Source organism: Hemitrygon akajei, chromosome 13, assembly GCF_048418815.1.
Source record: "Hemitrygon akajei chromosome 13, sHemAka1.3, whole genome shotgun sequence".
In the NCBI taxonomy this organism is placed as follows: Eukaryota; Metazoa; Chordata; class Chondrichthyes; order Myliobatiformes; family Dasyatidae; genus Hemitrygon; species Hemitrygon akajei.
The window spans coordinates 95,594,167-95,614,239 of record NC_133136.1 but is presented as its reverse complement, the minus strand read 5'-3'; the positions used below and the strand labels follow the sequence as shown (position 1 = coordinate 95,614,239).

Here is a 20,073-nt window from a genome sequence, read left to right as displayed (position 1 = left end):
ACTATCCACAACACTGCCAATCTTTGTGTCATCAGCAAATTTACTAATCCATCCCTTCACTTCCTCATCCAGGTCATTCATAAATTTCACGAAGAGTAGGGGTCCCAGAACAGATCCCTGAGGCACACCACTGGTGATCGACCTCCATGCAGAATATGATCTGTCTACAACCACTCTTTGGCTTCTGTGGGCAAGCCAGTTCTGGATCCACAAAGCAATGTCCCCTTGGATCCCATGCCTCCTTCTTTTCTCAATAAGCCTTGAATGGGGTACCTTATCAAATGCTTTACTGAAATCCATATACATTACATTTACTGCTGTATCTTCATCAATGTATTTAGTCACATCCTCAAAAAATTCAATCAGGCTTGTAACCTGCCTTTCACAAAGCCATGGTGACTATTTCTAAGGCAACATGAGTGAATCTGCAGATGCTGGAAATAAATAAAAACCACAAAATGCTGGCAGAACTCAGCAGGCCAGATGGCATCTATGGGAGGAGGTAGTGACGACGTTTCGGGCCGAAACACTTCATCGGGAGACCTCTTGATGAAGGGTTTCGGCCCAAAATGTCAATAGACAATAGACAGCAGGTGCAGGAGTAGGCCATTCGGCCCTTCTAGCCAGCACTGCCATTCACTGTGATCATGGCTGATCATACACAATCAGTACCCCGTTCCTGCCCTCTCCCCATATCCCTTGACCCTGCTATCTATAAGAGCTCTATCTAACTCTCTCTTGAATGCATCCAGAGACTTGGCCTCCACTGCCTTCTGGGGCAGAGCATTCTACATATCCACCACTCTCTGGGTGAAAAAGTTTTTCTGCATCTCTGTTCTAAATGGCCTACCTCTTATTCTTAAACTGTGTCTTCTAGTTCTGGACTCACCCATCAGCGGGAACATGCTTCCTGCCTCCAGTGTGTCCAATCCCTTAATAATCTTATATGTTTCAATCAGATCCCCTCTCATCCTTCTAAATTCCAGTGTATACAAGCCCAGTCGCTCCAATCTTTCAACATATGACAGTCCCTCCATTCTGGGAATTAACCTTGTGAACCTACGCTGCACTCCCTCAATAGCAAGAATGTTCTTCCTCAAATTTGGAGACCAAAACTGCACACAATACTCCAGGTGGGGTCTCACCAGGGCTGTGTACAGCTGCAGAAGGACCTCTTTACTCCTATACTCACTCCTATGTCGTCACTACCTCCTCACATAGATGCTGTCTGGCCTGCTGAGTTCTGCCAGCATTTTGTGACTATTTCTAATCATATTATGCCTCTTCAAATGTTTATAAATCTTGCCTCTCAGGATCTTCTCCATCAACTTACCAACCACTGATGTAAGACTCACTAGTCTATAATTTTCTGGGCTATCTCTACTCCCTTTCTTGAATAAAGGAACAACATCCACAATACTTCAATCTTCCGGAACCTCTCCTTTCCTCATTGATGATGCAAAGATCATTGCCAGAGGCGCAGCAATCTCCTCCCTCGTGTCCCATAGTAGCCTGAGGTACATCTCGTCCAGTCCCGGTGACTTATCCAACTTGATGCTTTCCAAAAGTTCCAGCACATCCCCTTTCTTAATATCTACATGCTCAAGCTTTTCAGTCCGCTGTAAGTCATCCCTACAATTGCCAAGATCCTTTTCCATAGTGTATACTGAAGCAAAGTAGCTCAGCTCTCTTCTCCAGTTCCATGCACACTTTTCCATTGTCACACTTAATTGGTCCTATTCTCTCACATCTTATCTTCTTGCTCTTCACATACTTGTAGAATGCCTTGGAGTTTTCCTTAATCCTGTCCACCAAGGCCTTCTCATGGCCCCTTCTGGCTCTCCTAATTTCTTTTTTAAGCTCCTTCCTGCTAGCCTTATAATCTTATGGATCTCTATCATTACCTAGTTTTTTGAACCTTTTGTAAGCTTTTCTTTTCTTCTTGACTAGATTTACAACAGCCTTTGTACACCACGGTTCCTGTACTCTACCATCCTTTCCCTGTTTCATTGGAAGATACCAAAGCAAAACCCCACACAAATATCTCCTAAACATTTGCCATATTTCTTCCGTACATTTCCCTGAGAACATTTGCCATATTCCTGCTCCCAAATTCCTGCCTGATAGCATCATATTTCCCCTTACTCCAATTAAACACTTTCCTAACTTACAACATAGAACAATACAGCACAGTACAGGCCATTCAACCCACAATGTTGTACCGACCCTTAAACCCTGCCTCCCATATAACCCTCCATCTTATATCCCTCCATATACCTGTCTAGTAGTCTCTTAAATTTCACTACTGTATCTGCCTCTATCATTGACTCAGGCAGTGCATTCCACGCACCAACCACTCTCTGAGTAAAAAACCTTCCTCTAATATCCCACTTGAACTTTTCTCCCCTTACCTTAAAGCCATGTCCTCTTGTACTGAGCAGTGGTGCCCTGGGGAAGAGGCCCTGGTTGTCCACTCTATCCATTCCTCTTAATATCTTGTACACCTCTATCATGTCTCCTCTCATCCTCCTTCTCTCCAGAGAGAAAAGCCCTAGCTCCCTTAATCTCTGATCATAATGCATACTCTCTAAACCAGGCAGCATCCTGGTAAATCTCCTCTGTACCCTTTACAATGCTTCCACATCCTTCCTATAGTGAGGCAACCAGAACTGGACACAGTACTCCAAGTGTGGCCTAACCAGAGTTTTATAAAGCTGCATCATTACCCCGCGACTCTTAAACTCTATCCCTCGACTTAAGAAAGCTAACACCCCATAAGCTTTCTTAACTACCCTATCTACCTGTGAGGCAACTTTCAGGGATCTGTGGACATGTACCCCTAGATCCCTCTGCTCCTCCACACTCGCAAGTATCCTGCCATTTACTTTGTACTCTGCCTTGGAGTTCGTCCTTCCAAAGTTAACCACCTCACACTTCTCCAGGTTGAACTCCATCTGCCACTTCTCAGCCTACTTCTGCATCCTATTAATGTCTCTCTGCAATCTTCGACAATCCGTTACACTATCTACAACACCACCAATCTTTGTGTCGTCTGCAAACTTACCAACCCACCCTATCACCCCCACGTTCAGGTCGTTAATAAAAATCACGAAAAGTAGAGGTCCCAGAACCGAATCCTTGTGGGACACCACTAGTCACAATCCTCCAATCCGAATGTACTCCCTCCACCATGACCCTCTGCTTTCTGCAGGCAAGCCAATTCTGAATCCACCTGGCTGAACTTCCCTGGATCCCATGCCTTCTGACTTTCTGAATAAGCCTTCTGTGTGGAACCTTGTCAAATGCCTTACTAAAATCCATGTAGATCACATCCACTGCACTACCCTCATCTATATGCCTGGTCACCTCCTCAAAGAACTCTATCAGGCTTGTTAGACACGATCTGCCCTTCACAAAGCCATGCTGACTGTCCCTGATCAGACATGATTCTCTAAACGCCCATAGATCCTATCTTTAAGAATCTTTTCCAACAGCTTTCCCACCACAGACATAAGGCTCACTTGTGTATAATTACCCGGACTATCCCTACAACTTTTTTTGAACAAGGGGACAACATTCGCCTCCCTCCAATCCTCCGGTACCATTCCTGAGGATAACGAGGACATAAAGATCCTAGCCAGAGGCTCAGCCATCTCTCCCCTCGCCTCGTGGAGCAGCCTGGGGAATATTCCGTCAGGCCCCGAGGACTTACCCGTCCTAATGTATTTTAACAACTCCAACACCTCCTCTCCCTTAATATCAACGTGCTCCTGAACATCAACCTTATTCATATTGTCCTCAGCATCATCAAGTTCCCTCTCATTGGTGAAAACTGAAAAAAAGTATTCATTGAGGACCTCGCTCACTTCCACAGCCTCCAGGCAAATCTTCCCACTTTTATGTCTAATCGGTTCTATCTTCACTTCTGTCAACCTTTTGTTCTTAACATAATTGAAAAATGCCTTGGGGTTTTCCTTTACCCTACTCACCAAGGCCTTCTCATGCCCCCTTCTTGCTCTTCTCAGCCCCTTCTTAAGCTCCTTTCTTGCTACCCTATATTCCTCAATAGACCCATCTGATCCTTGCTTCCTAAACCTCATGTATGCTGCCTTCTTCCATCTGAATAGATTTTCCACCTCACTTGTCACCCATGGTTCCTTCACCCTACCATTTTTTTATCTTCCTCACCGGGACAAGTTTATCCCTAACATCCTGCAAGAGATCCCTAAACATCGACCACATGTTCATAGTACATTCCCCTGCAAAAGCATCATCCCAATTCACACCCTCAAGTTCTAGCCTTATAGCCTCATAATTTGCCCTTCCCCAATTAAAGATTTTCCTGTCCTCTCTGATTCTATCCTTTTCCATGATAATGTTAAAGGCCAGGGAGCGGTGGTCACTGTCCCCCAGATGCTCACCCACCGAGAGATTTGAGACCCGGTTCATTACCCAATACTAGATCTAGTACGGCATTCCCCCTAGTCGGTCTGTCAACATACTGTGACAGGAATCCACTTGACAAACTCTGCCCCGTCTAAACCATTGGAATTTATCAGGTGCCAATCAATATTAGGGAAGTTAAAGTCACCAAAAAAGGTGTTATTTTTGCACCTTTCTGAAGTCTGCCTCCCAATCTGCTCCTCAGTATCTCTGCTGCTACCAGGGGGCCTATAGAATGCTCCCAATAGAGTAACTGCTCCCTTCCAGTTCCTGACTTCTACCCATACTGACTCAAAAGAAGATCCTGCTACAATACCCACTCTTTCCGTAGCTGTAATCATATCCCTGACTAGTAATGTCACCCCTCCTCCCCTTCCCCCCCTCTCTATCCTTTTTAAAGCACTGAAATCCAGGAATATTGAAAATGCATTCCTGCCCTGGTGCCGGCCAAGTCTCCGTAATGGCCACTACATCATAATTCCAAGTATGTATCCAAGCTCTCAGTTCATCACCTTTGTTCTTGATGCTTCTTGCATTGAAGTACACCCTTCTACCTTACTACCTTTACACCTTTTATTCTGTCCCTCTTTCCTCAAAGCCTCTTTATATGTTAGATCTGGCTTTACTCCATGTACTATACTTGCAGCTCTCGCATGACCTTTATCCTCCTCCACCTCACTATCTGCTCTAACACTCCGGTTCCCCTCCCCCTACAAATCTAGTTTAAACCCTCTGGAGCAGCACTAGCAAACCTTCTCGCAAGGATGTTAGTCCCCCTCTAGTTCAGGTGGACAACTTGCCTGTTCCTATCCCTCTCTAATGCTATGGTAAAGGAGATAGCATTGTGTTCACTATCTCCAAAATGCTCTCCCACTGAGAGAGAGTCTCTATGTTTGTAACACCTGCCTATCCTCCCTCTTGCACTGTCTCCAAGCTTTCTCTATTTGTACTATAGCCTTACCTGTGATATGAACAGTCCCCTTACACTGGATTAAGAAAATAAAATGACTTTACAACCTCTTCATCTTAATTTTGTGCCATGTTCCAGTTTTTCCTCCAAACTCTGGCAGTGAAATGGCTGAATGAGAATGGGAATATGTCCTTTTATGGAAATTACTTTTTCTCTAAAGCTTCAAAGGCTTGTTCACCTGACAACTTGGCACCATGAAATGTTTTTAAAGTTACATCAGCATCAATAAAGGTATCATTAATAAATAGTGTTATGCTCTCCTATCCAGATGCTTACCCTGGCTTTTGCATCCACCTGGGCTCCATTGCGCAGGAGACAACGAACAACTTCCACCTGTCCAGCTCGTGCAGCCATGTGCAATGCAGTTTCTCCACGCTGAAGAAAGGAAAAGAATTAATGAATGGGTGGAACAATAAACACATGTCGATATGGCAGGGAACTCGGGCATTATAAAGCTTTGAAACAAACAATTAAATGTAGTCCGTGAACCAGGACCCCAAATTTGGGCCACCGGTACCATATGGGGGGAATAATTCTTATAGTGATTTTTGGCAAGGTATACACCCCTAGTGCTAGAAAATATGTGATAGCATTGCAGCGGTGGTAGCTTTCTGTGTGTATATACAGGATTTGCGCATATACAGGATGTGACACTGTAAGCACTTTTGGAGGCAAAGTGAAGACAAGTGCCCTAAAACATCTGACCAGCAACAAGGAAATCCTTTTGCATTTGTACAGGGCCCTGGTGAGACCACACCTGGAGTATTGTGTACAGTTTTGGTCTCCAGGGTTAAGGAAGGACATCCTGGCTATAGAGGAAGTGCAGCGTAGATTCACGAGGTTAATTCCTGGGATGTCCGGACTGTCTTACGCAGAGAGGTTAGAGAGACTGGGCTTGTACACGCTGGAATTAAGGAGATTGAGAGGGGATCTGATTGCAACATATAAGATTATTAAGGGATTGGACAAGATAGAGGCAGGAAATATGTTCCAGATGCTGGGAGAGTCCAGTACCAGAGGTCATGGGTTGAGAATAAGGGGTAGGTCATTTAGAACAGAGTTAAGGAAAAACTTCTCCCAGAGAGTTGTGGGGGTCTGGAATGCACTGCCTCGGAAGGCAGTGGAGGCCAATTCTCTGGATGCTTTCAAGAAGGAGCTAGATAGGTATGTTATGGATAAGGGAATCAAGGGATATGGGGACAAGGCAGAAACCGGGTATTGATAGTAGATGATCAGCCATGATCTCAGAATGGCGGTGCAGGCTCGAAGGGCCGAATGGTCTACTTCTGCACCTATTGTCTATTGGCCTGTAACTATCCAAAAAAATGTTCACTCCCAGGATGTATGTGTGTTGCAAATGGCCTCAGGTGTACTGACATTTGTAGGCTGGCAGACTATGAGAACCAGGCATTCACCTCAGAGAGTGTGGAAAGTTCAGATGAAGATGTAGAAGACATGGAAGACTAGGAAAATTATTATGATTATTAATAGGTTATGAAAGTATGGAAAACTAAGTATGGAAAGCAGTCTTTGATTAAATATGTTCATTTTACAACCAAATGGGGCTTGGCTATGGCCGTGTGGAACCCCACATTTGAATTATTGTGCTGTAATTCTATATGCTATGACAAAAGCTTAAGATTGTTTTGATTTGATACAACAATATGGAAAATTATATGACATTGATAAAACTCCAGAAATCTCTCCAAATGAGGTTTTTACCTTTTGGGGGGTGGGGTAACATTTTCTGCTGTACCGACATTAATATGGAATATATACAAAAAGTGATTATTTATTTGAATTCCTGAATCAATTCACTACAAATCCACGTGATTATATGTGTCCTAGGGTTTTTATTGACTTTTCCAAAATAAACAACACACATATTTTTCTAAAAATGAAATGATTCACTCTACTGAAATTGAGCACTGTACTGCGAGTGCCACCAATGAGATAGTCTTCAATGTAGAATTTTATAACAACATTTGATGAAAAGAGCTTGAACTCAGCTATCATTGTGACAAATTTCAATGTTGAGGGATCACTGATGACAAAATACAACTAGGTTGAATACATTATGTTGTACTTTATATTGGTCACTTTTCAGAAATGCTTATTTTAGGGTAGTGCTATAAAATGCATGCAAGCACACATAAAGCTACCACTGGTGCAATGCTATCACAAATTTTCTAACTCTAGAGATGTATACCTTGTCAAAAATCACTATGAGCTTTACTCCCCTCAGATGGTACCGACCAACCCACTGGCTCACGGACTAATGTATAAAAAAGTTTAATTCCTGAGATTTTTAAAATATTACTGCTGATATAAAAAGTATACTTAATTGAGTTAATTCAGAAAACACAGAAGTTGGTGAATTCAAGAAATTTCAGTTGAGATGAAATGTGTTTTCTCAGGACAGATTAAGGGCTGGACAGTTACTACACTAGGCAAGATTGTCAGGGTAATGGAATGGTGTGAGAGCAGATAGGTCCATCCCCATAACTGAGAGGTAGTGAGGTGGGTAGATGGAGCAGTAGTCCTTAGGTCACAGAATGAGGGGGGATGGTTGCAGTTAAGCTCTGACCTGGAGTGGAGAGCTTGGTGGACCAACTGCAGTATAGATCTGATAACAGATCAGAATCAGGTTTAATATCACTGGCATATGTTGTGAAATTTATTAACTTAGTGGTATCAGTACAATGCAATATATGATAATATAGAAAAATAATAAATACATATATCTATATAAATAGCTAAATTAAAATTACTGCAAAAACAGAAATAATATAAAGAAAGCATAGGTTCGATATTCATTTAGTAACTGGATGGTAGAGGGGAAGAAGCTGTTCCTGGATCATTGAGTGTGTGCCTTCAGGCTTCTGTACCTCCTTCCTGATGGTAACAATGAGAAGAGGGCATGTCCTGAGTGGTGGAGGTCCTTAATAATAGACAATCCCTTTCTGAGGCACCACTCCTTGAAGATGTCTTGGATACTATGGAGGCTAGTACCCAAGATGGAGCTGACTAATCTTATAACTTTCTGTAAGCTTCTTTCAGTCCTGTGCAGTAACAACTCTCCCCATACCAGACGGTGATGCAGCCTGTCCGAATGCCCTCTACGGTACATCTTAGAAGTTTTCGAGTCTTTTAGGCAAATCCTGGAGAAAGATGGCTTCCAGTGGTGGAATTTTGGGTGACCCCCTTCAGACCACTCCCTGTTCCTTATCCATCTCCCCAAGGCTGAGTTTGCCTCACTGCAACTGCCTGCTTTCCCAACCCCTGGAAACCCAACCCACCATCAGAGTAAAAGTCTGATATGCAGATTAAATCAGAACTATTGAACCATCTCACTCCTCTTGTGGATACTACCCATTACATATCCAAAAATATCAGATGGTAGGTAGGTTAGAGTGAACTTCGCAAAATGCGTTAATTTTTTCCTTTAAACTAACCTCCTACATCAGAAGCCACACATAGTCATGTTATAATTCATAAGAACACAAACAAAAAGGAGCAGGAATAGGCCACCAGGCCCTGCGAACCCACTTCACCATACATTCTCATTATTGCTTATCTACCTCAATTCCACTTTTCTACCAGTTACTTGCAACCCTCAGTTCCTCAATTTTACAATCTACCTCAGTCTATTTCTACCTAAATAGTCGAGGAACAGACAGGAGATTCTGTGGACGTGAATGGGACACCCTGATAGTATGTTGCCTCCCAGATGCCAGGGTTAGGGACATCTTGGATCTTATTCACAGCATTTTAGAGGGGGAAGCAGAGCAGCCAGATGTCTTGGTACATATTGGCACAGAGCTGGAAGAGAGAACTTAGAGATCTGGGCAGAAAGCTGAGAAGCAGGGCCTCCAGGATAGTAATTTCTGGATTGCTATCTGTGCCATATGCTAGTGAGGGTAGAAACAGGATGATTTGTCAAGCTATTTTCAAGTATGTGAAAGATAAAAGAGAGATGAGAGTGGACATAGGAATGCTAGAAAATGAGGGCAGAGAAATAATAACAGCGGACAAGAAGATGGCAGGTGAACTAAATTAGTATTTTGCATCAGTCTTCACTGTGGAAGACACTAGCAGTGTGCCAGATGTTGTAGTGTGTGGAGGAAGAGAAGTGGGTGGAGTTACTGTTACAAGGCAGAAGGTGCTCAAAAAGCTGAAAGACCTAAAAGTACATAAGTCACCTGGACCAGATGAACTGCACCCTAGGGTTTTGAAAGAGGTAGCATCAGAGATTATGGAAACATTAGTAATGATCATTCAAAAATCATTGGACTTTGGCATGGTGCCAGAGGACTGAGAATTGGGGGCTGGGAATCAATTTGAAGAGACTAGGGAAGAGGACGTTAGTTCACAAATAGAGAAAGCTAGTAGACAGTGTGTGAGGGACGATAGGCAGGTGATAGAGAAGGGGAGCACTCAGACCGAAGATGTAGTGGAGAAGGAAGAAAAATATAATAAAGTTGTTTGCACCGTTAGGGATAAACAGAGAGGAAGAGGTGGAGAGTTTCTTAAATGCATCTATTTTAATGCTAGGAGCATTGTAAGAAAGGTGGATGAGCTTACAGCATGGATTGATACCTGGAAATATGATGTTGTAGCTGTTAGTGAAACATGGTTGCAGGAGGGGTGTGATTGGCAACTAAATATTCCTGGATTTCGTAGCTTCAAGTGTGATAGATTCAGAGGGACAAGAGGAGGAGGTGTTGCATTGCTTGTCTGAGAAAGTATTACAGCGGTGCTTTGGCAGGATAGATTAGAGAGCTCATCTAGGGGGACTATTTGGGTGGAATTGAGGAATGGGAAAGGTGTAGGAACACTTATACTTATAGACCACATAATGGGGAGCGAGAATTGGAGGAGCAAATTTGTAAGGATATAGCAAATATTTGTAGTAAGCACAAGGTTGTGATTGTGGGAGATATTAATTTTCCACACATAGATTGGAAAGCCCATACTGTAAAAGGGCTGGATGGTTTGGAGTTTGTAAAATGTGGGCAGGGTAGTTTTTTGCCAACTAGAGAAGGGGCAGTGTTCGATTTCCTGTTAGGGAATGAGATAGGTCAGGTGACAGAGGTATGTGTTGGGGAGCACTTTGGGTCCAGTGGTCACAATACCATTAGTTTCAATATAATTATGGAGAAGGATAGGACTGGACCCAGGGTTGAGATTTTTGATTGGAGAAAGGCTAACTTTGAGGAGATGTGAAAGGATTTATCAGGAATGGATTGGGACAATTTGTTTTATGGGAAGGATGTAATAGAGAAATGGAGGTCATTTAAAGGTGAAATCTTGAGGGTACGGAATCTTTATGTTCCTGTTATGTTGAAAGGAAAGGTTAAAAGTTTGAGAGAGCCATGGTTTTCAAGGGATTTTGGAAACTTGGTTCGGAAAAAGAGAGAGATCTACAATAAATATAGGCAGCATGGAGTAAATGAGCTGCTCGAGGAATATAAAGAATGTAAAAAGAATCTTAAGAAAGAAATTAGAAAAGCTAAAAGAAGATATGAGGTTGCTTTGGCAAGTAAGGTGAAAATATATCCAAAGGGTTTCTACAGTTATATTAATAGCAAAAGGATAGTGAGGGATAAAATTGGTCCCTTAGAGAATCAGAGTGGACAGCTATGAGTGGAGCCAAAAGAGATGGGGGAGATTTTGAACAATTTCTTTTCATCGGTATTCACTAAGGAGAAGGATATTGAATTGTGTCAGGTAAGGGAAACAAGTAGGGTAGTTATGGAAACCATGATGATTAAAGAAGAGGAAGTACTAGAACTTTTAAAGAATATAAAAATGGATAAGTCTCTGGGTCCTGACAGGATATTCCCTAGGACCTTGAGGGAAGTTAGTGTAGAAATAGCAGGGGCTCTGACAGAAATATTTCAAATGTCATTAGAAACAGGGATGGTGCCGGAGGATTGGCATATTGCTCATGTGATTCCATTGTTTAAAAAGGGTTTTAAGAGTAAACCTAGCAATTATCGACCTGCAAGTTTGATGTCAGTGGTGGGTAAATTAATGGAAAGTATTCTTATGTAATATGTAATTATCTGGATAGAGAGGGTCTGATTAGGAACAGTCAACATGGATTTGTGTGTGGAAAGTCATGTCTGACAAATCTTATTGAATTTTTTGAAGAGGTTACTAGGAAAGTTGACGAGAGTAAAGCAGTGGATGTTGTCTATAGGGACTTCAGTAAGGCCTTTGTCAAGGTTCCGCATGGAAGATTAGTTAGGAAGATTCAGTCGTTAGGTATTAATATTGAAGTAGTAAAATGGATTCAACAGTGGCTGGATGGGAGATGCCAGAGAGTAGTGGTGGATAACTGTTTATCAGGTTGGAGGCCGGTGACTAGTGGTGTGCCTCAGGGATCTGTACTGGGTCCAATGTCGTTTGTCATATACATTAATGATCTGTTTGATGGGGTGGTAAATTGGATTAGTAAGTATGCAGATGATACTAAATAGGTAGCGATTTGGATAATGAAGTTGGTTTTCAAAGCTTGCAGAGAGATTTAGGTCAGTTGGAAGAGTGGGCTGAAAGATGGCAGATGGAGTTTAATGCTGATAAGTGTGAGGTTATACATTTTGGTAGGAATAATCAAAATAGGACATACATGGTAAATGGTAGGGCACTGAAGAACGCAGTAGAACAGAGTGATCTAGGAATAATGGTGCATAGTTCCCTGAAGGCGGAATCTCATTTGGATAGGGTGGTGAAGAAAGTTTTTGATATGCAAGCCTTTAAAAATCAGAGCATTGAGTATAGGAGTTGGGATGTAATGTTAAAATTGTACAAGGCATTGGTAAGGCCAAATTTGGAGTATTGTGTACCGTTCTGGTCACCGAATTACAGGAAAGATGTCAACAAATTAGAGAGACTACAGAGGAGATTTACTAGAATGTTACCTGGGTTTCAGCACCTAAGTTACAGAGAAAGGTTGAACAAGTTAGGTCTTTATTCTTTGGAGCATAGAAGGTTGAGAGGGGACTTGATAGAGGTATTTAAAATTATGAGGGGGATAAATAGGGTTGACGTGGATAGGCTTTTTCCATTGAGAGTAGGGGATATTCACACAAGAGGACATGAGTTGAGAGTTAAGGGGCAAAAGTTTAGGGGTAACATGAGGGGGAACTTCTTTACTCAGAGAGTGGCAGCTGTGTGGAACGAGCTTCCAGTAGAAGTGGTAGAGGCAGGTTCAATTTTGTCATTTAAAAAAAAACTGGATAGGTATATGGACAGGAAAGGAATGGAGGATTATGGGCTGAATGCAGGTAGGTGGGACTAGATGACAGTAAGCATTCGGCATGGACTAGAAGGGCCGAGATGGCCTGTTCCCATTCTGAAATTGTTATATGGTTATAATTGCAAATGTCACTCCACTTCTTGAGAAAGAAGGAAGGCAGCATAAAGGAAATTATACACCTGTTAGCCTGACCTCAATGGTTGGAAAGATATTGGACTTACTTATTACGGATGATGTTATGGAGTACTTGGTGACACAGGACAAGATAGGACGAAGTCAGTGTGGTTTCTTCAAGGGAAAATCCTGCCTGACAAACCTGTTGGAATTCTTTGAGGAGATTACAAGTAGAATAGAAAAAAGGGGATGCAGTGGATGTTGTATATTTGGATTTTCAGAAGGCCTTTGACAAGGTACCACACATGAGACTGCTTACTGAGTTAACAGCCCATGGCATTACAGGAAAGTTACTGGCATGGTTAGAGCATTGGCTGATTGGTAGGAGGCAGTGATTGAGAATAAAAGGATCCTTGTCTGATTACCAGCGACTAGTAATGTTCTGCAAGGGTCGATGTTGGGACCACTTCTTTTTATGCTGTATATCAATAATTTAGATGATGGAATAGATGGCTTTGTTGCCAAGTTTGCAGATGAAGGGTTTGCAAAAGAGCTTGTGAGCTTTGCGCATCCGATTCTATCCCACTTGAAGCTACGAAATCCAGGAATATTTAGTTGCCAATCACACCCTTCCTGCAAAAGAGTTTGCAAAGATTGGTGAAGGGGCAGGAAACATGTAGGCTGCAGAAGGACTTGGACAGATTAGGAGAATAGGCAAGAGAGTGGCAAATGAAATACAATGTGGAAAATCCATGGTCTTGCACTTTGGTAGAAGAAATAATTGTGCGGACTGTTTTCTAAATGTGGAGAAAATTCAAAAATCTGAGCTGCAAAGGGACTTAAGAGTCCTTGTGCAGAACACCCTAAAGGTTAACTTGCAGGTTGAATCAGTGGGGAGTAAGGCAAATGCAATGTTAGCATTCATTTCAAGAGGTCTAGAATTTTAGAACAGGGATGTAATATTGAGCCTTTGTAAGGCACTGGTGAGGCCTCACCTTGAGTATTGTGAACAGTTTTAGGCTCCTCATCTAAGAAAAGTTGTGCTGGCTTTTGAGGAGGTCCAGAGGAGGTTCACAAGGATAACTCCAGGAATGAAAGCACTTTCATACGAGGAATGTTTGATGGTTCTGGGTCTGTACCCACTGGAATTTAAAAGGATGAGGGGAGATCTCATTTGAAAGCTTTTGAATGTTGAAAAGCCTAGACAGAACAGATGTGGAAAAGATGTTTCCCATGGTTTCCCTAGGACACAATGGCACAGCTTCAGGATAGAGGGGTGTCCATTCAAAACAGAGATGCAGACAAATTTCTTTAGCCAGAGGGTGGTGAATTTATATAATTTATTACCACATGCAGCTTTGGAGTCCAGGTTGTTGGGTATATTTAAGGCAGAGATGATAGGTTCTTGATTGGACACAGCATCAAAGGCTATGGAGAGAAGCCAGGATACAGGGTTGAGGTGCAGGGAAAATGATCAGCCATGACTGAATGGCAGAGCAGTCACGATGGGCCAAAAGGCCTAATTTTGCTCCTATGTCTTATGGCCTTATCTATATTGAATGATCTGACATCCTCCAAACCTGGGGACAAAGAATTCAAATGACTGACCACTCTCAGAAAGAATAACTTTCTACATGAATTTGAAATGATGGTTCCCTTATTTTGTAGCTTTGTCTCCTTCTTTATGACTCCCCCACTGAAAGTCTCTTCAGGATCTAATATCTCGAATAAGATCATCCCTTAATGTTCTAAACTCCAAGGAAAACAGCCACAAAATATCTATCCTTACAACTTAGGATTAGCCTCGTGGAATCTTTTGGAATGAAAGCCATGATATCCTTTTTAAGGTAAGGAGACCAAAACCATGCAGGGTACCTCAGATGTAGGCTCACCAATGCACTATATAACTGTAACTAAGCCACCCTATTCTTGAACTCTTTGCAATAAAGAACAGCACACCACTTGCTTTCTTAAAGATTTGTTGGACCTACTTTCTAACTTCTTGTGATTCATGTACATGAATGCCTAAACCCCATCAAAACTTCACACTTACTTGCAGTCTATCTCCATTTAGATAATAATTCACCTTGTGATTCCTCAGACCAAACTGCATGACCTCACATATCTGCACATTAAACACCATTTGCCAGTTTTCACCCAATCACTCAACCTATGTCCCATGCTCTTCCACCTATCCTCATATCACTGGCAGACTTGGAAATCTTTAATCTCATTCCATCCTCCAGGTTTTTGTTGTAATCAGTAAACAATTGAGGCCCAAGAACCAATCTCTGGAGTACTTAACCAGCTACATCCTTCCAGACTGTTAATTCCATTTTCATAGGGAAGGCATTTCTCATCCACATTAACATACTCTCTCCAATACTTGAGAATTTATGCATCAGCTTCTTCTGTGGCATCTTGTTAAATGCCTTTTTGAAGTCCAAACACACTTCATCTAGAGCTTCTCCTCTATCTTTTGAATCAGGTGTTTGTGAAGATCTCAAGATTTTGATTTCAGTTTTGCACAAAAAGTTAACATCCATTAAAAGTAAATGATCTAAGAAGATAATGAATCATTGACATGAATAATTATAACTAGCCATAGTGGACCAATGCTTTACCCGACAACATCCCTCTCTGCTTCTCAATGAGTTTGAGTGCTCAGCTATTCCATGGCAACTAGTAAATTGCATCTCAAGGGAGCTCCAATCATTTAAAGCAAGCTTCATTGACCAACACAATACTGGCACCTCCCAACTTTTCCATTCAATTCCATTTTCCTCCATTCAATTTTATTGTTCTCCTGCATGCATATTCAGAGCTAGTGAGCAGAAAACTAGAATGAAAGAAGGTAAAAAGTACCCATAGTTATCCTGGCGGCTATTTAGTCCATGAACACTACCACATTATTCCTTTTTTTCACTGTTAATATTGTATAATTTTTACATCTTGGCTTTCACTGAAAAATAACAAATTCACATCATATGTCCATGATAATAAATCTGATTCTGGTTCACGTCCAACTTAATCCCTTCAAAACAGATCACTGTGTGTACAAGCTGCTTCTGCTTTGCAGATGTAGATATACACATTTAGAATCTGTTGATCTTTTTGATTTGCAATTTCATTGGACCATTGTTGATGAAAATGTTCTGATGAGTCATTCGTTGTTAGTTAAATCACACATTTGGTTTCAGCACCTAAGTTACAGAGAAAGGTTGAACGTTAGGTCTTTTTTCTTTGGAGCGTAGAAGGTTGAGGGGGGACTTGATAGAGGTATTTAAAATAATGAGGGGGATAGATAGAGTTGACATGGATAGGCTTTTTCCATTGAGAGTTGGGGAGATTCAAACAAGAGGACATGAGTTGAGAGTTAAGGGGCAAAAGTTTAGGCGTAACATGAGGGGGAACTTTACTCAGAGAGTGGAAACTGTGTGGAACAAGCTTCCAGTAGAAGTGGTAGAGGCAGGTTCGATATTGTCATTTAACATAAAATTGGATAGGTATATGGACAGGAAAGGAATGGAGGGTTATGGGTTGAGTGCAGGTCGGTGGGACTAGGCGAGAGTAAGCGTTCGGCACGGACTAGAAGGGCTGAGTTGGCCTGTTTCCATGCTGTAATTGTTATATTGTTATATGGTTATATTAGATGTTTTTTCCTCCTCACATGTTCAGAGCATACCACATTCAATATAAACGGAGAGTAGTTATCTTTTCACAATCTATTTCAAATACAAAGTGATAAGATCATCATTCACACTGCCCACAGTGAAATAGTAGGGTTGTGCTTTAGGATATCAAAGCAGAATAAAGCCAAAAAATTCATCTGCACCATTCCTCCAGAGTTAAAATGGATAGCAATCTCCCAATGCTGTTTCAAAGCTCCAAAGCACTTGCAATACTTGTTACTGTTTAATTGCACGAGTGCACGAGTGGTAAAGCTGCTGTTCTATTAACAGTGGGGGTCAGGGAGAGAATTTTATGCATTGGTAGCATCTTCCCTTACAGCTCTGAATCCAAAAAGAACCTTTAAAAGAGCATGATACAACCAGCACTCTTAGCTATTGAAAAATGATTGCACAGTTCATTCATTCATAGCCTGCATGTGTAGTGTCAGGATTAACCGGGTCATGGTATGAACTTTACTGACTCGACCCCTGTTTCTTACGAGGCCGAGTGGCCAGCTCGGCACTCAACCCGGCATGGATGGAAAGCACAATGCAACAAAGGGATAGTCTTCCTGGGAGACAGAGGAATACGTACAAACTTCTTAAGACCTATGTGTGCAGGACACAACCTCAATGTATAGAGACAAGGCACGGAAAGAAGTTGGCAGGGATGATTCTGTAGGGACCTAAATGCCCTCTATGAAGGAAACCACTTCAGAGTCTGCAATTCAACTAAATGCTCCTTCCAGATGCGAGTAGAAAAGTTATATTTATCATTAACCCAGGTTCCTTGGGTTGGAAATAAACTTATTTTTGCAATGCATCAGGGTGCAATCTGTGACATTTCTTCGCAGAAAGAGCCATGCAAGAATCCTGAGGCAATGTTTCCAAGACTGAGGGTGGCAGTGACTTTGACTTTGAGAGCAGTGCAGATTTATGTTTGACTGTTATATGGGATATCTAGCAAACACAAGTTCTTACACTACGTTCAAAGTCAGGATTACTCTGGATTCCAGAAACCTTGCCTCAGGAATTTTGAATTGAAATATGTTATAAGCACACTCTGCTGTTTGTAACAATCAAGTAAAGTGCTGTCAGTAAAATTGGGAACCATTTATCTTGATAAAGGTGTATTTGCTTGTATCTCACTTCATAGGGGAGACACATCACCTTGCAGACACATACCTTATCTATTTCTACCAAGAGTGCCACCTCATTTCCTTAAATGTTGTTTTTCCAACTTGATTATCCATTTCTGATTTCATGAACTATTTATCTTTTGAAAGGCAATAGTAGTGGCCATTTGATTTTGAACATGATCCAGCTGAGATAGTGGGATCTCAGCCTGTGCCAGTCTACTTGAGGTTTGATGCAATCTATGACCTCAAAAAAGATGAATCTGATTTTTAAATAACTCTCAGTATTTCAAATGCTATTCCTTCCGTGAGTGAACAGTCCCAGTATTCAGACAAATGTGGCTAATAATCTGGCTAGAAATTAATTGCAGGGATTAGACAACTGCTGCCGCCATTGCTAGGTACCACAAAGATAATTAAACATCGGTGTGGACATGGTGTCAACGTGTCCTCTCACCTTAGTATCGTGCAGACAAATTTCCAGGCCTTAGTCTTTAGAGAGTTCAAAGTGTAATAGTGTGAAAAGATATTTCTGCAATATTTGTGGTTCCAAGATGAATTATTTGATATGGTTACATAAAGTGCAGTTTTTTGTAGTAATAATTATATCTAAACTGAATAATAAAGTAAGATTACTTTGGATTCTTTGGCTAGTTCTTTCTAATTAGAAAGCCAACATTATTTCTGCTAGTGAACTCTAGTCATTTGTCAATAGACAATACAAAGGAAAACTTCAATCACATAAATCAACATGTGACATGATTTTTTAAACTTTAAATCATGTATTTTAGAAGAATGCATACAATTCTGTATCATACTTTCTTTTGATGAAAGCTAGCCATACTCACAATATTAGAAACATCCGGGGATGCTCCATTCTGCAACAAAAGGAGGACGATGTTCAAGTGGCCCATGAAGGCAGCCACATGTATTGGTGTAAGGCCAGACTGTGAAACAAAGTAATAGCAGTTTACTTCACTGAAAAGGCTACAATTTGTTTTAATTGATGCAACAGAGGCAGTGATTAAATTCTAAAACTTCCTTCTACCTCTGTTATGGCTTGGATTGAAGCCCCATACTTCACAAGAAGTTCCATGACTTTAACACGATTTTTCTTACATGCAATATGCAATGGGGTAAAGCCATTCTGTATAAAAAGAGCAATCAGGTTAGCAGTCACATCAAACATGCAGAAAAAGAATGTAGTCACTCCAAGATCATGCATTTAAATCTTAAGACCTTACACAAATGTCACACAGGGCAGTAATTAAGCTGTAAGTCAGCTTGATACAGAAATTATTCCAACCAAGAATCACTGCAGGTTTATCCCACCTTGCCCCACAATGAAATAAGTTCTGCATGCACCTATTTGAAAATATATAGTCCTTGCGAGTGAATTATATCATTGAATTATTGATGATATGAAACAATTCAAACTCCCAAAACACACTAATACTCTTCTTATACTGCTTAAACCAATGTGAGTACCTTCAAAACAAACTGAAGCTTTCTTCCCTTTAGAATCAATCTAAGTAGAATCATGATCACTTCTGTGACACTGCAAAGGGGACCTGTCGCTAACTTTATTCATTTATTTGGTCATTTGAAGGCATGCAGTGACTGAATGCCACTGAGTGCACAAGCTCAGTCCCCTACAAAATATTCCATGGTAAGGTCTTTCAATGATTCTCCCAGGTATTGGTGAACATTTTATGCTGTACAGTATTCTATTTCAGCTTTATCATTGCTCACTACTTTAACGACTGCTTCTTACTGAAAGAAATTACATAATTTAACATCAGTCTTCATAATAAAAATTGTTGCTGTGTGATCATGACTTATTGAGTTTTGATTCAGCAGTTCACTCCTAAGGAACAAAATCTATCGCATTGGGACATTGGATATTGAATCTATCACATTGGATATTCACATTGGGACATATGTTAAATTAAAGAGTTAATATAAACAACACACCAGAATAGATTGCACATTTCCGCAATCCTTGGGAATATATATTTTAACTAATCACTCCTTAAAGAAAGTGATTATTTAAAATTGGTTAATCAATTGATGATATGGAGGATAAATTGAAAACCAACAAAGAAACAATGCTAATCTGTAATGTGTGTTGAGGTCGTGGTCAGACTTAGTTGTTCTTGAGGTTCACAGGAATGGTTTGGGGGACACACAGGGAGTTAGGGGTCAAATTAGGGTTTGGGGATAGGGATGAAGGGAACTTAGAGGTCATGCCAGAGTCCAGGTTGGAACATCCTGTGGTGAAGGTCAACAACCCGTGGACAAATGTCGGATCAGCATGCACTGTGCACAAAGACCAATGCTCTCCATGGTCAATGGCCAAAGTCAGTGGGACCTTAGATGGATTAACTTGAAGAAATACGTTTTTATGTAGCATGAGATTAGAATCAGGAATCTATTGGCTGCAGATATAGTTGAGGCAGTTTCCATTATGACCTT

The 20,073-nt window shown here is 41.2% G+C and overlaps 1 protein-coding gene across 24 annotated transcripts in view; it reads right to left on the bottom strand.

Annotated features, from left to right (window-relative positions):
- ank2b (ankyrin 2b, neuronal) overlaps window positions 1-20,073 on the bottom strand; it is an 874,534-nt gene that overhangs the window by 272,870 nt on the left and 581,591 nt on the right. For all 24 annotated transcript variants that reach the window (XM_073065114.1, XM_073065112.1, XM_073065128.1 and 21 more), the window contains 3 exons: window positions 18,647-18,745; window positions 18,447-18,545; window positions 5,690-5,788 (listed from right to left, as the gene is read on the bottom strand). In XM_073065114.1, the coding sequence (XP_072921215.1) occupies window positions 5,690-5,788; window positions 18,447-18,545; window positions 18,647-18,745 (297 nt within the window). The remainder of the gene's footprint in view (window positions 1-5,689; window positions 5,789-18,446; window positions 18,546-18,646; window positions 18,746-20,073) is intronic.